Source organism: Populus alba, chromosome 17 (genome assembly GCF_005239225.2).
Source record: "Populus alba chromosome 17, ASM523922v2, whole genome shotgun sequence".
NCBI lineage: Eukaryota > Viridiplantae > Streptophyta > Magnoliopsida > Malpighiales > Salicaceae > Populus > Populus alba.
Window position 1 is genome coordinate 2,862,520 of NC_133300.1, and position 15,427 is coordinate 2,877,946.

General features: G+C 32.7%; 3 protein-coding genes across 4 annotated transcripts; all 3 read left to right on the forward strand.

Annotated features, from left to right (window-relative positions):
- Positions 1-6,234: 6,234 nt before the first annotated feature.
- Positions 6,235-6,983, forward strand: LOC118027871 (signaling peptide TAXIMIN 2-like). Its single transcript, XM_035031368.2, has 2 exons — positions 6,235-6,390; positions 6,686-6,983. The coding sequence occupies exons 1-2, from the start codon at positions 6,293-6,295 to the stop codon at positions 6,807-6,809; spliced, it is 222 nt and encodes a 73-aa protein (XP_034887259.1). The 5' UTR covers positions 6,235-6,292; the 3' UTR covers positions 6,810-6,983.
- Positions 6,984-8,200: 1,217 nt separating this feature from the next.
- Positions 8,201-10,734, forward strand: LOC118027873 (uncharacterized). 2 transcript variants are annotated; one of them, XM_035031370.2, is made up of 3 exons: positions 8,201-8,636; positions 9,274-9,725; positions 10,046-10,734. In XM_035031370.2, the coding sequence occupies exons 1-3, from the start codon at positions 8,472-8,474 to the stop codon at positions 10,482-10,484; spliced, it is 1,056 nt and encodes a 351-aa protein (XP_034887261.1). In that variant the 5' UTR covers positions 8,201-8,471; the 3' UTR covers positions 10,485-10,734. The 2 variants fall into 2 exon arrangements, with proteins under 2 accessions (XP_034887261.1, XP_034887263.1); XM_035031372.2 differs by having other exon boundaries at positions 10,049-10,734.
- Positions 10,735-11,402: 668 nt separating this feature from the next.
- LOC118027875 (uncharacterized) lies at positions 11,403-14,536 on the forward strand. The gene is made up of 3 exons (XM_035031373.2): positions 11,403-11,722; positions 12,425-12,873; positions 13,468-14,536. The coding sequence occupies exons 1-3, from the start codon at positions 11,558-11,560 to the stop codon at positions 13,904-13,906; spliced, it is 1,053 nt and encodes a 350-aa protein (XP_034887264.1). The 5' UTR covers positions 11,403-11,557; the 3' UTR covers positions 13,907-14,536.
- Positions 14,537-15,427: the final 891 nt, after the last annotated feature.

Here is a 15,427-nt window from a genome sequence, read left to right on the forward strand (position 1 = left end):
GACCAAATATTAACAAACCAAGGACGTAGACATGTTGAAAATCATACAAGGATCAATAATTTAGCATTTATGCACTTCAATTCTTGCTCAAGAACCATGTTTTTGTCAAAATGAGTTTTGGTTCAAAACTGAAACCCTATGATCAAAACCTATAGAAAACATATTATTAATGCAAATAAAACCTAAATTATTGACCAATAAAGTCATCTGAAGGGTTTTGTGCAAAGAATTGGACCAAAACTGGTTTAAATCATGGGGATAACGTGATGTTCTTTCCAAGAATACTATTTTAAAACCCAGAAGATGTCCAAATATAAAACCAGTCATTGTCAAACCCAGAAATGGCATTTTAGGACTTTAAAACATGTTTTTTTAGTTCCAACAAATCCCATTACCATAACCAAGCATATTTGAATAAAAAAAACCAATAAACAACATTAAATCATCCAAATTATACAAGTTGTTTCAAATTTAAAAATTATCAACTTAAAACAACCTACATAGTCATGCAATATGGATTCAAAATTGGTTTTTTTAGACTCATTTTGGTCATGAACAAACCTAGCAAATCTAAGATAAATATCATTGTTTCAACATATATTGTTTAAGTTAAACTAAAACATCATTATTTTATAAAGAAGAAACAACTTAAATAGAATATTTTTACTACATTTAAAACATCAAAAACATCCTAATAAACTTTAGAAAACATAATCAAACTATCATAGTAAAAAATGGGGTAACCACAACACTACTTGTCATGCATTCCAAACTCAACCAGACAATTTGGACTCTACTTTTAGATTAGAAAGTAATACATTCAAGCTCCTAGAGTAGCTACTACCCTCTTTGCTTTCCTTTGTCAGATCATGCTTCCATAAGCTTGCTGCCCTTTCTAAACTTAATAAATCATTGTGTTATACTCTTAAACCTTCACGCTTAGAGTTTCTTTATCAATCTTTTCTCTCTCTTTTTTCTCCTCTCTGCTTTGATTTTCCATAGGGGTATTTATAGGGTTTTTGATGGATTCAAACATAAATTGATATAAACTTAGCCATTTGATCAATATGAGAGGGTTTTAGAGGATGTTTTACAATTGTGAGCTCTGTACCTATGTTGGCTTTTCAATGGAAGTTTTGCAACAAATTTGTTGTTTTTAGGTTTTGGTGTTTGTCCTAAGCTTGGAGACCAAAGAGCTTGTTTTTTTTTTTCCTTTTAATCTTAAAAGAGATATGGCTAGCGCTTTTGATATGAACCAATTGGTAAGGCTTGAAGTGCGAACACATGAAAAAGACTAATAGTTTTGTGAAATGGTTATCATAGCCATTGATGACCGAGTTAACCACTTTTGAGATTTCATCAAAACAACTCCAACGTCATCATTGTTAAAGACCACTTGATCTTAGTAGAGGGGGTGCACACTTTTTGTTTGGGTCCAACCTTAACTAATATGGAGGTCTGTAGCCAAACAGTGACATGTCGTCTAGGTTAAACCCTAGAAATTTGGGTTTTTAATTTGGGATTTGATTGGTTTCATTTTAATCCTTATTTTTCCAATTGCTTTTAATTGTACCTGTAATTGTCTCCCAAACTTTTAATTTCATGTAATTTCACCATTGTCAAACTCAATCATCAACTCCAAAATTTAGCATCATTTTCATCTTGGTCCTTAGTTTCTAATTTGTATACTTGAACCTTTAATTGACCATCAAACTTTTTTTTTCAATTTAGCCCCTAATTTTGTTACACACCTTTTTTAATCTGGTTTTTGGTTTTAGATTTATTCAATCAAGTTTCTAATTGCCTGTCAAACTTTAATATTTATATAATTAAGCTCCTGATTTGACCAAATTAACTCTTTAAAATTGCAATTGAACCCCTAGATTTTAATTTCTTCCAATTAAATCCTGAATTGACTTCAAAAATAAATTTTTCTTGCAATTAAGTCCTTTAAAAATTCTGATTGAGCCTTTACCTATTTAAATTTATATTTCTTTACCCGAAATAAAAATATTTTCACCAACGGGGCTTTTTGGCAATCATAATTGAATTGTTAATTTTATGTGTTTTGATCCTTTGACTTTTTCACTTGTTACTTTGGTCATTCACCACCAACTTTGATAATCTTCTAGGCTTTCTTCATGTATATCCTCTTGTATTTTTTTTTCTATTTCTTTTATTATTATTTATTTGTTCAAGGGAAACTTCATGATTTTGAGCTCCTTTCATATCTTTACCCTTTCAGGATTTGAATTTAAAATCTTCAAGTAGAAAACCCAATCATATGTTATTGGGACATAACAATATATTTTACTAAAACTTTTCACCTATCACAAATGTCACTAAAAGTAAATTTTGTTGTATTAAATGGATATAGTAGATGTCAATTAATTTTGTGATCTATAATCTGCAAAGAGGAGATTTTTCATAGGTCTCGTGATGACATTCTTCCTCTATCTTTCGATATCAAGGGAAAAAGATATTGAAAAAATATACAATATTTTCTTTTATTTCTGAAGTATTGATTCATATGATAAAAGAGGATTTTCTTACTGTATTATTATCTTAAGTTTGAATTAAAAAAAATTGTACCCCCAAAAATAAAAATAAAAATAAAAAATCATAAATTCATCCATTAAGTATAATGCCGACACTAATTAAAAACCTGTAAAGAATACCTTTATAAGAAAAAAAAAATTGTTTTAAGTGTTTATTTGATAATGTTGTATAAAATATTTTTTATTTAAGAATCTATTAAAATGATATTTTTTTTAATATATATTTTTAACATCATTATGTAAAAATCATAGAAGAACATCTTCAAATAAAAAATAATTTTAAAAAATAAATTGAACTAAAAAACAAAAACTTAATCTTTTTACTAGGGGTATCAATTTTGACTTTACTATATATAAAAACAATTGGGCATCATATTGATAAGATTTGTACTTTATTTCAATAATTTCGAGCAAAGTCTAATGTGGGGGTTTTTCTTGGGGGGTGTACTTGTGAAAGGAGTCGATCGATTACTTATCGCTGTCCCTTATGAAGTGAGAGCTCGCGGAAGAAATGATTTGCATCTTCAATCATGCACATAAATATAAATATTATATGTATTTTTGCATGCATCGCCTGTAAACTAGAACGTGTCGCCATGGATGCCCACATATTAAAATATGTGTGTGAACTTGTTTTATATTCATGAATTCATCTATATAGAGAATCGAATATTAATTCTATCCTCAGCCTCCTTTTCTATAAATTTGGGAATAAGTATTTTGAGAAAAATAATCTAGATTAATTTTGGGAATGAAGCATGGAAAATATGATCACTCTAGGCCCATTATTGATCATATCAAAATACAATGGATGAGGAAAACTTATACAACCAACACTAATTACTAATGTCTTAGCCCAACCATCTTTTCCTTATTATTTTCTAATTGTTTGACGGCTTCATCTAAAAATTATTCAAGATCTAACTTCAATATATATATAAAACAATCATATTATCATTCTATATATATAATTGGTCTTCAATTAAAATTAAAATTTTCAAATTAAACTTTAAATACCAAAATAAATTACTAAAAAACACACAATTATAGTTTTGAAAATTTTAATTTTAATTAAAAACCATATTATATATATATATATATAAAGAGGGCCAAGAAAAAGCTTAAGCTCGCGTGTCTAGGTTTGTTTTTTTTTTTTTAATACTTTTTAAAGGGACGGATGACAAGGCAATATATCACTTGTAAACCCAAATTTCGGCTATCACTATGCTGACTGGAAAGTCGAGGTAGCGTCTCTATTGAATTAAAAAATTTAATTTTTAAGTCATAACAACTTAAAAACACCTCACTAATACCCTTGAAACATCTGTAGACAAATCTATCAACTCAAAATACCCAAAAAATGGTACAAAAACCCAAAATCAAATTGGTTTGGATTTATCTTTCCCGACCTGGATCTATTTTTTTAGGCAATATTGAAGTATCAAACAATCACTATCAAGCTTCTTTCATTTTATGGAACTCGTGAACACACAAAAATTTTCATTTTGATGGTTGAAAATGGCTTGAACGGTGATTTTTCTTTCATTGCTGGAATTCAATAACTTATCTCTCTCTTTTATTTATTCAGGAATTGAGAATAATACAAATAAATTTTTGTATCATAATTGATTTTTTTTAAAAAAAATAAAAATAAAAGAATCTAAATAATAAGTTATGTTATTTTAAAAGTCTGAGAATTTAATTTAATTTTTTTTCTTAAATCTATAGCACGCCGCACATATTTAATTTATTTTTTTCTTTTCCATCTCCTTCCAATTCCAATGTCACATTAGTTCATGAACAACACCAGCTACAGTTAAAAGCCGACACGTTTTATTTTCTTTACTTAATAATAATAATTAAAAGTAATGTTACAGGCAGCTACGATCGAGGAAGGAGGAGGGCCATATGACAATAAGAGAGAACTTGTATTTTGGAATTGGCCAGTCCAAATAAGGTTAAGGCCTCGATAATATATAGATGTTCAATGCTACACCACTTGTTGAAAAAATTACCAGTTTTGGAATCCTGAGATTGAAGGACAGCAACTAACACATGCACCTCGAAAGACACAATTTGCCATTCCCCACACCCATATCGAAGAAAAAAAAATTATTTTTTTCCGATACAGATTTGGTGCCTTGCTTCTTCTTTTGTGTTTTATTTTTTTAATTAATTGTGGATATTTAAATTAATTTATATATTTTGATTTATCTCTAAAACCTTGAAATTAAAAATTAATAATTATATAAATTTTCAATAATCTTAAAATTTATGAGACTCGAACTAATAATTTTTAAAAAATAAATTTAAAAACCTTTACGTTTTCTTGTTGGTTATATCATTTGAAGTTAAATAATATTTTTTTAAAAAATAAAAAATTAAACTGAATTTTGATTAATTTTTCTAGTTTGTTCAATCAACTCTTATTTATTTATTTTTTTTCCAGAGGGAGTAAAGTCTTGGAAAAGCACACTCTCAATATCACTTAACTTTGGGCTTTATTAGCCTTAAATTAAGCCCAGAGTTAGGCCCATATTTCCTTTGATTCTAGTTTGTTCAATGTCACAAATTGCCTATGAACAGATTCACTTAGCATCCAAGCTTGGGCCTCACACAGTCCACTACAGCTTAAGCCCAATATAAGCCTTTAAATTTTATTTTCATTTTTTCTCATGAAGGTCGTTGTTTTTTTCACATTGAGGTACATTGTATCTTTAATAGAAATTATCCTCTCCAGTTACATAAAAACAAAAGAATTAAAGTTACTAAAAAATGTTTGTTTTGTATAGAATATTTCATGGATGGAAACATTTTGTGTACAATACGTTCTCGTAAAACATTTTACATAGAAAAAAATTAAAATATTTAATAAACAATGATGTTAAAAACATACTGTCAATAGATTAATCATGATATATTATGATTATTATAAAGTGGGAGTAGTGATTATGATAGCTACAGTATAATGAAGGTTGGGTTAGAGACGAAAACAAAAATAATGATAGTGTAATGGTTATGATATTGAGTAATGTAAATATTGATTGTAGGGTGATAATTGTGACAATAATAATAACAACAAAAATGATGGTGATGTGAAGTGGTGATTGTGATAAAAGTAATTGTTAAAATTATTAAAAATTATTATTATTTATAAAATATTTTATAAAATTTTATGAATTGAAAATATCTTTTAATAAATGAATTAACCTACACCATTTGACCATGCTATTTAAAAAAAAATCAAACAAGACAAATACCTTCTAAAACTTAAATATATTTACACAAAACCCTTCAACATTAAAGATAATTTTTTTCCTTTATACCAAATATTTTATCTGGAAGATGATGCATGTTCATGGATTGCTAAAATAAAAAAGCAGAAAAATATATTTGTTTCTTGAAAATAATAGACAAGTCTTGACACTCCCAATTGCAAAATGAGTTGTGCCCAAAAAGAAACAACAATGAAGATCCTATAAACACAATGCCCAAAATACCTTTCACATTGCAAATAAAAAAAAACAAATTCTAACATAACGAAATCAAAAATCCCAAACTCCACAAGGGTAATTTAGTCAATAAGCAAAAACCACATATGAAGGTAGTTGTAATCTTGCTCCCTTCTCAGTTAAGGAATCTCTTTATAGCACTAACACATCACATTGAACCACTTCATGTCCTTCTTGGATTAAAATTCAAGAACAGGAAGCAAGAATTCAGAGAGAAAGATAATGGGAGATTTCAGGCCACTAGGGTTTTTGTTAGGACTTCCTTTTGCCTTGCTTGCATTGATCTTGGCCATTGTTGGTGCAGTAATATGGCTCATTGGGTGAGTCCATTTATTTCTTTTTGCTTTTCTTAATTCTTTTGCTAAAACATAAGAATTTCAAGAATTCTTGGAGTGTGTGTGTATTGATTTCATTTAATATAATGTAATAATTAAAAAGAAAATAGGGTGGTCTGACTTATGATTGATTTGGAGAAAACCCATATCATAATATTACATATCTTGATATTCTATATAGTTTTTTCTTCTATCTATTTTCTAATAAATAATTTTTTAGTTGGTTTACTAAATTATGTATTTTTTTTAATAAAAAAAATTGTTTTGTGACGAAATGCAGGACTATATTGAGTTGCTTGTGCCCATGTTGTGTGTGTTGTGCTGCCCTAGCCAATTTGGCCATGGATGTTGTGCAGCTTCCTGTTAGAATACTTAGATGGTTCATCGATGAAATTCCCTGTTGATACTGCTGATGATCTCTATGATCTCAGTTTGTTTGTTGATTGCACATTCCCTCAATAATCTTCTGCAATTGGATTTTTTTGATAATTTTTATGGTTTAAAAACAATGTTTCGATTATCTTATTTGAAACAATATTATTTTGAATTGATCCAGGTTAATCTGTTTAACTTGTGATCCGAGCTATGGGCGGGTAATAGATATTGACGATTCGATATTCTCAGCTTCCACAAATTTTGCTGGATTATGAAGAAGGAACTTTGTAGTGATGGAATATGAGTTTCCTTAGAACGTAACTCTGAACTAACATAACCCTTCAATGCTCCTCAATCAAAATCAAATTCAAATTGGTTATGGCATCTAATCTGAAACATTGACAGAAGATCAATGTTTCTTCTTCTTAATTCCTTAAAGATGCCCTTATCTGCATCAAGATGAATTTAAAATCACGTCAACATTTCCAATATGCATGTTCTCATTATGATGTTGAACACCCTCTATCAGTTTTCTTCTTTTCAAAATTAACCAGAGCTTGCAGGCAACCTTGCTTTCTGCATTTCTATGCACAGTTGCATGATCACATATTCATACATTTTTATAAATGAAATCAGTCAATTAGGTTAAGTCCAACAACTAAGTTAACTCAAGTGGTAAGTGTTCCTTGTGTTATCATTTTGGATTTGAATATAAAAAGAAGATTGCTAGGAAAAAGAAATACTCAATCTTGATATTTGGAAGCTAAATCCCAGCATGACTATATATATATATATATATATATATATATAGACACACACACACACACAGATAAGACACACAAACACACAGATAACCATGGGCCATAGTCTAAAGGTTATGCCAATAAGATCAAGTTAGTTACTAGTGCCCGGATTGGAAGTCATGTAAGTAAAAGTAAATGACAAGCTTTAAATAATACGTTGTCCCTTCAATCTCTATTTCATTCTTTATTTCACATTCTGGAAAAGATTCGGATCAAAAGGTTGATCTCTCAAGTTGATCTTATAATTTAAAAAATAAATTAAAATAACATTGTTTTTTTATTAAAATAAGTTGTTTTTAAGAAAAAAAATCAATTGAATAAGAGCACAGTTTTGATCCGTCCAATTGAATCAATATATTTTTTTTTTCAACTCGGACTAATCCTAATCTTATCTTAGCTGTGTCCGAGTCGAACAACGATGTCAATTTCGATTTTATAACGATGCTTTAATGGAAATAAATTACAGAACCCACTTGTGCTTGCACAGTTACGCTCCTAATGTGCCGCCAAGAGATGAGCCCACAACCCACTTGGCGAAAGAAAATGGGAAAGGACTTGTAGATGCTCTAATGGTAGATAGACTATGCAATTTTAGGACACATCAAATTCAACACCTCTTTGTTCACACTTTACAGTGATTTCAGTAATTTGCAAGTTAGAAGAAGTTAAAAAGACAGTGTAGTCATTTCTGGAACCTTCTACATGTTTCTCGAATCATCAAAGACAAAAACTCCACAAACATGAAACTTCCACCATTTCCTCCATCATCACCTAACCAAAAAAACAAAGCAAGCAACCTTTTCTACTATTTTTTATCAAGAAGAACAACAAAGGTGAGCAAAGAGAAGAAAAGAAAGAGGGGGGAGAGGAGGAGGTAGCAGCAACACCATGGGGGTGGATTACTACAAGATATTACAAGTTGATAAGACTGCAAAGGATGATGATTTGAAGAAGGCTTATAGGAAATTAGCAATGAAATGGCATCCTGATAAAAACCCAAATAACAAGAAAGAAGCTGAAGCCAAGTTCAAGAAAATTTCTGAAGCTTATGAGGTATGTACCTGTCATTCAACACTCCAAGATTAAATTTTGTGATCTGGGTTTGCTGTAAGATTGTATAATCTTAATGAAATTTGTGGTTTTTGTTCATGTTTAGAGTAAAAGAAGCCTTTTTTTTGGGGATTTTGTGGTTAAAATTCTGGGATTTGTTGTTTGTTATGTTTTTTTTTTTTTTTTTGTACTGCTATGATGAGGAATTATCTGTTTGTTATTTGAAAATATATGAATTTGATGGCTTCTGTTCATGTTAGATGAAATAAAGTTTCTATATTTATTGGGATTTAATGGCCAAATTACCGGAATTTGTAGTTTATTTTGTTAATCATTGTTATGATGAGGAATCCTCTGTTTCCTATCTGAAGATATGTGAATTTGATTGATTTTGTTCATGTTAGATGGAAAGGGGTTCTTTTTTGTTGGGATTTGTAGTTTATTGTGTTTCTTACTGTTTTCATGAGGAATTCTCTGGTTCTGAAGGACTCAATGACTTTTTAATTTTGTTTATCAACATAGAAACTTTGTTGCGTTAACTTTATGTTTCAGTCTTTAATGGCATAAGGAATTTTCTGTAGAATTGGAGTTGATAGTCCTTTGATGGATTTTGTGTTGAAATTCAATGTTTTGGATGCAGGTTCTCAGTGATCCACAGAAAAAAGCAGTATATGACCAATATGGTGAGGAGGGTCTGAAGGGGCAAGTACCACCGCCTGGTGCTGGTGGTGCTGGTCCAGGTGCTGCTGGTCCAGGTGGATCTACATTCTTCTCCACGGGAGATGGGCCAACGACATTTCAGTTCAATCCTCGGAATGCTGATGACATTTTTACTGAATTTTTTGGGTTTTCAAGTCCATTTGGAGGGATGGGAGGTGGTGGTGGAGGCATGAGACGGACAAGGTTCCAAGGTGGGATATTCGGCGATGATATCTTTAATTCTTACAGTGAAGGGGGTGGAGGGTCGATGCATCAGGGTGCTCCTAGAAAAGCTCCTCCAATTGAGAAGAAGCTGCCGTGTAGTCTTGAAGATCTTTATAAAGGGGCTACCAAGAGAATGAAGATTTCTAGAGATATAGCTGATGCAAGTGGGTAAGTATTGAGAACTTTGTTTTAGCATGCTAAGTAACTACTGTTCTGCTGGTATGCTTCTGAAGGATAGCTCTTGTAGAACTTCTCTGTGAATTTATCTGACATCAACTTCTTCCTGTTTGATTTTCAACTAACCATTACCCGATAGAGCCAGATCAAACAATAGATGCTTTTATTTCTTACGATTTCACATGCTGTGAATGCTTGTACATGGTGTTACAATCCAGTAAAAGCCTTCAAAGCTTTTGGGGTGAATTTTTTGGTGCATAGCATTAGTTGTTTAGACAATTTCACTGACTTTTACTTTTCATCCGTCGCAGCAGGACCATGCAAGTTGAGGAGATTCTAACCATTGACATAAAACCGGGTTGGAAGAAAGGTACGAAGATTACCTTCCCTGAGAAAGGGAATGAACAGCCAAATATTGTTCCAGCTGATCTAGTCTTCATTATTGATGAAAAACCCCACCCCGTATTCACTCGCGATGGGAATGACTTGGTTGTCACACAGAAGATTTCTTTAGCTGAAGCCTTGACAGGTTACACTGTCCATCTCACAGCCTTAGATGGAAGGAACTTGACCATTCCAGTCAACACTCTGATTCATCCAAACTATGAGGAGGTTGTCCCAAGGGAAGGGATGCCAATCCAGAAAGACCCGACAAAGAGGGGAAATTTGAGAATCAAGTTCGACATCAAGTTTCCAACAAGGCTATCTGCAGAGCAGAAGGCAGGAATCAAAAGACTTTTGGGTCCTTGAGATCATCAATGCCTGCATTTAATACACTACACCTCCACAGAAATGGAGAAGTTTTGTGAATACAAATTAGAAAGAATGTATAGTTGTGTTGGTTCTTCTGAATCCACAACTTGTTATATATATAATCACTTTTGAGAGTTTTTGTAGCAAGTAGACCATCTTTCAAAGACATCGATGTGCTAAATTTTAAGTTAATAAGCTTCTCTATTACAGTTGCAATAAAAACTGGCTCCAGTCGATTGATGGTGAATCCTTGTACTCTTTTCTAGTTCTGAACACTGAATGCAACCAAACTTTATGCAAAGATGGTGAATGCAAGTGGATTACTACAAGAACAAGACATGGTTAGTGGATAGGAATCATTAGCAACACATCTAAATAAAGACAGTCTTCTCAGCAAAAACCGCTCTCTTAAATTATATTCGGTTAGTATTTTAAGACAAAAAACTTATAAATAAGAGATGAAAAAACATATTTAGTTAAAGAAACATATATATATATATATATATATAATAAATTTGTTTTTGTTTTCAAAAATACACGAAAATGTATTAATGATTATATGTATTTCTTTGAAGGAGGGGCCAATTTGTCGTATGCTTAAGGACTCATTCGAAAACTTATAAATTTAGGGTTCAAGATGTAGTTCTGGTGTTTCTATGTTACCGGTACGTCCGTGCTGCTTAACAAAGAGAAATGGGGTTAATTGTATATTTCATCCTTTATTATTTAACATTTTTTGATATAGTGCCTTAACCTCTTTTTTTCATCCATTTTTATGCTCCAAATGCACTACACTACTACAGATACGGTCCCTCTGTCGATTTTTGGTATAAGGATGAAATTGGTAAGATTAGAGATGAAAGGGACTAAAGAATATATAGTAAGAAATATAACATTAACCCAACCCCTAAACTACAAGGCACAAACAAGCCCCAAAGATTACTCCTTCATCATCACATCACTTTGTGCATATATAAAGAGAACAAAAGCAAGCAGTTCAGCACCCCAAACTAGAAAAAACAAAGATAAGCAAAGTGAAGAAGAGAAAGAGAGGAGGTAACAGCAACACCATGGGAGTGGATTACTACAAGATATTGCAAGTTGATAAGACCGCAAAAGATGATGATTTGAAGAAAGCTTATAGGAAATTAGCCATGAAGTGGCATCCTGATAAGAACCCTAATAACAAAAAGGAAGCTGAGGCTAAGTTCAAGAAAATCTCTGAAGCCTATGATGTATGTACTTAAAATTTGACTCCAATTGCTTCAATGTTATATTTTGTGATCTGGGTTTGTTGTGAAATTGGAAAATCTTGCTGAAATTTGTGGGCTTTGATTGTTTTATTTCTTGTGTAGATGTGTGTATGTATTGCATTGTAGATTTTGTGATCTGGGTTTTTGTTAAATTTGATAATCTTACTGAAATTTGTGATTCTTTTATTGTTTTCTTTTTAATGAATATATATATTATTGGCGTTTTTGTGATATTTTCCTGTGTTGGGTTCTCGTAGTTTTAGGATTCTCTATGTGTTTTTTGTCACAACTTCAAAGTTTCAATCTTTCATGGCTTGAATAATCATTAAACCTTGTGGGTTCTGTGTGTTGGATCTGCAGACCATCCAGTTAGAAGCAATGCTGAAGATTCTCAATTCACTGAGATTTGTAGACTGATGGTTTTTTTTGTTCATGTTTAGATAAAAAAGAAGTTGCTATCTTTTTTGAATTTCTTGCGTAAAGTTTTGCAATTTTTAGTTTTGTTATGTTTATTAGTGTTATCGTGAGGAATTAACTGTTTCTTGTTAGTTAGATGTCAGTATTTAATGGGCACAAGGAATTCTCTGTAATGCAGTTCTAGACTGCTCAAAATTAAAATCAATGGTAAAGATTTATTCTTTGATTGATTTTTGTACCAATTCAATGTTTTTTTTTTTTATGCAGGTTCTTAGCGATCCACAGAAAAGAGCAGTGTATGACCAATATGGTGAAGAGGGTTTAAAGGGTCAAGTACCACCACCTGGTGCTGGTGGTGCTGGCCCTGGAGCTTCATTCTTTTCTACTGGAGATGGACCCGCATCATTTCGGTTCAATCCTCGAAATGCTGATGATATTTTTGCTGAATTTTTTGGGTTTTCTCATCCATTTGGAGGGATGGGAGGAGGTGGTGGTGGTGGTGGTGGTGTTGGAGGCATGAGAGGGGCAAGGTTTCCTGGTGGGATGTTTGGTGAAGATATCTTCAAATCTTATGGTGAAGGTGGAGGATCAATGCATCAAGGTGCTCCTAGAAAGGCTGCTCCAGTTGAGAATAAGCTGCGATGTAGTCTTGAAGAGCTTTATAAGGGAGCTAGCAAGAGAATGAAGATATCCAGGGAGATTGTTGATCCAAGTGGGTCAGTATTATTAAGAATTGCTTTTTATGTTTATTACCTTTCTCTTGGTTTGCATCTGACTTATGGCTCATTTTAGTTTTAATATCTCTAAGAGTTTCTGCCATTTTTATCAAATTGAGCATCAACTTCTACCCATTTGATTTTCAACAAGTAATGGCATAATGGGATTTACCGGATAGATCAAAAAATCAAATGCATGTTATTTATAAGATATGACATGCTGCTTTCTGCTTTAGAAATTTGCTTTTTTCTGTTGTCAGAGATCTATTGGACTAATTGGCAGATCATTTTACAGTTTAGTAAAAATCCTGAGTGTTTGTTTTTTAGGCTTGACATGCTTCTCAAACTACTTTTTGCATGAAAAAGCACTTAAAAAAATTCAATTTAATGTCTTTTTATGGTTTTGATATGCCAATACCAAAAATGAAAAGCAAAAAAAATGAAAAAAAAAAAATTGTTTTGATGCATTTTCAATTAAAAAGCACCATGCACTGCATTACCAAACACACACTAAAAGCTTTTTCAATGATGTTTTTGTGCAGAACTCTAGTTGCTAGATCATTTCGCTGAACTTGTGCTTCTCTTCTTTTGTAGCAAGCCTGAGCAAGTGGAGGAGATTCTAACCATTGACATAAAGCCAGGTTGGAAGAAAGGCACAAAGATCACCTTCCCTGAGAAAGGGAATGAAATGCCAAATGTTATACCAGCAGATGTAGTCTTCATTATCGATGAAAAACCCCACCCCATATTCAGTCGTGATGGAAACGACTTGATCCTCACACAGAAGATTTCCTTAGCTGAAGCCTTGACAGGTTACACTGTCAATCTCACAACCTTAGACGGAAGGAACTTGACCGTTCCTATCAACACCGTAATTCATCCAAACTATGAGGAGGTTGTTCCGAAGGAAGGGATGCCAATCCCAAAAGACCCCACAAAGAAAGGAAATTTGAGAATCAAGTTTAGCGTCAAGTTTCCAACAAGGCTAACTGCAGAGCAGAAGGCAGGAATCAAAACTCTCATGGGACCTTGAGATCAATATTAGAATGTGATGCACCTCCACAGAAATGGGGCACTTTTTGTGAATATGCATTTTAGGAAATTACCAAACAGAATGCGATTCACTTTTTGTGAATGTTATTTATGGTATCTGCCTTTGATAGTTTCAGTTTTGGAAAATTCTACAATGCCTTTCCCTTAGGGTAGCACATCATGCTTGTAATGCTTTTCTTTTTTCACATAATTCAGTGCTTTTATTTTTTAGCAAATCTTCCACTGAGTTCTACAAAACACTCGATGCATTATGTAATTCAGTAAATTTGTTACCAAATTCGGTGGTGTTGTTGCAGAAAGTGATTATACGAGTCACCAAGTGTGATGATGACTATATTATGGAATCTGGTGACCAATTTACTGAATTGCATAATACAATAGAGTTTTTTAGCAGAACACAGTGAAATTTTTGCCAAAAGCTCACCGAATTATGCAAAATGCCAGCAAAGGTTTCCTGGAAAGGCATTGTGGAGGCAGCTTTTTCTGTTTTGGAGTGCAGGATGCCTTCTCTTTGAGACAGAAGCGGTCGATGTCAAGGGTGTTAAATGATAAGGTGTACTGAACTTCTTTATTACACTAATAAAAATTGGCTCCAGTTTTTTTTGTGGTGGATCCTTATTGTCTTTTCTAGTTCCCTGAGCATTCAATGTAATGAACTTTTTGCAAAGATGATGAACGGGAGTGGATTACTGCAAGAAAAGGATATGGTTAGTTGATAGGAAGGCAGAAGATGGAGGTTTGGAGTATACAAAGCTTGTCGTGGAATGATCTGTACTCTATCCTTCTAAGAAGAGCATGAGAGGTTAAAAGGGCATCCCCAGTACACAAGGCTCCCGGCTAGGCTAGGGGGCAGGGGAGGATCGTCTCCGTATGCAGTCTGTTGCACTTGCGCAAAGTGACTGTTTCCATCACTCAAAGCCAGTGGCCTGCTCGTAAACAATGAGCTCCCCTCGCACTGCGTCAAGGCTCGCCTTCAATACACAGGAGAGACTGGTAGATCTATATGATTGAGGCTCCCAATTTTATTTTTACTTTTTTTCTGATTTCAACATCTAAGCCACAGAGTGTTATTCTTTAAATGGCATGTGAGTTGCAATTTATGATGTAGAGTAATAATATATGATAGTTTCAGTTGTAAATATATGCCATCTTATCTTTCTTTCTGAGATATATGTTAAATGTAGGATTTGGTCACCTTCTTAATTGCGATTTTAATAACAATTGTTTTCCTTGGATTGGTGTTGTACACTTCCTTTCTTTGATAGCAAAAGGTCTAAACTTGGAGCAAATTTTGCTTCCAAACTTCTGAAATAGTAGTGATTTCTCCGTACATGACATCTTAAGTATCTGTAAAATGCTAGTTGTTGGTTTCCTCGGAATTTATCGGCCATGTCTCTAGTCTTTTAAGGTCCTTTCATCAATGACAGATGACGAGAATTACTTCTATTTACAGGCATATGTTAAGCTGGCAATATGGTATGATTGGATATGAATGCTAACC

Bases quoted from the DNA above. Each gene is read 5' to 3' on its own strand.
- LOC118027873 (XM_035031370.2), top strand. From the start codon at position 8,472: ATGGGGGTGGATTACTACAAGATATTACAAGTTGATAAGACTGCAAAG. The intron at 8,637-9,273 runs GTATGTACCTGT...TTTTGGATGCAG, and splicing joins AAATTTCTGAAGCTTATGAG to GTTCTCAGTGATCCACAGAA. The intron at 9,726-10,045 runs GTAAGTATTGAG...CATCCGTCGCAG, and splicing joins GATATAGCTGATGCAAGTGG to CAGGACCATGCAAGTTGAGG.
- LOC118027871 (XM_035031368.2), top strand. From the start codon at position 6,293: ATGGGAGATTTCAGGCCACTAGGGTTTTTGTTAGGACTTCCTTTTGCC. The intron at 6,391-6,685 runs GTGAGTCCATTT...GACGAAATGCAG, and splicing joins GCAGTAATATGGCTCATTGG to GACTATATTGAGTTGCTTGT.
- LOC118027875 (XM_035031373.2), top strand. From the start codon at position 11,558: ATGGGAGTGGATTACTACAAGATATTGCAAGTTGATAAGACCGCAAAA. The intron at 11,723-12,424 runs GTATGTACTTAA...TTTTTTATGCAG, and splicing joins AAATCTCTGAAGCCTATGAT to GTTCTTAGCGATCCACAGAA. The intron at 12,874-13,467 runs GTCAGTATTATT...CTTCTTTTGTAG, and splicing joins GAGATTGTTGATCCAAGTGG to CAAGCCTGAGCAAGTGGAGG.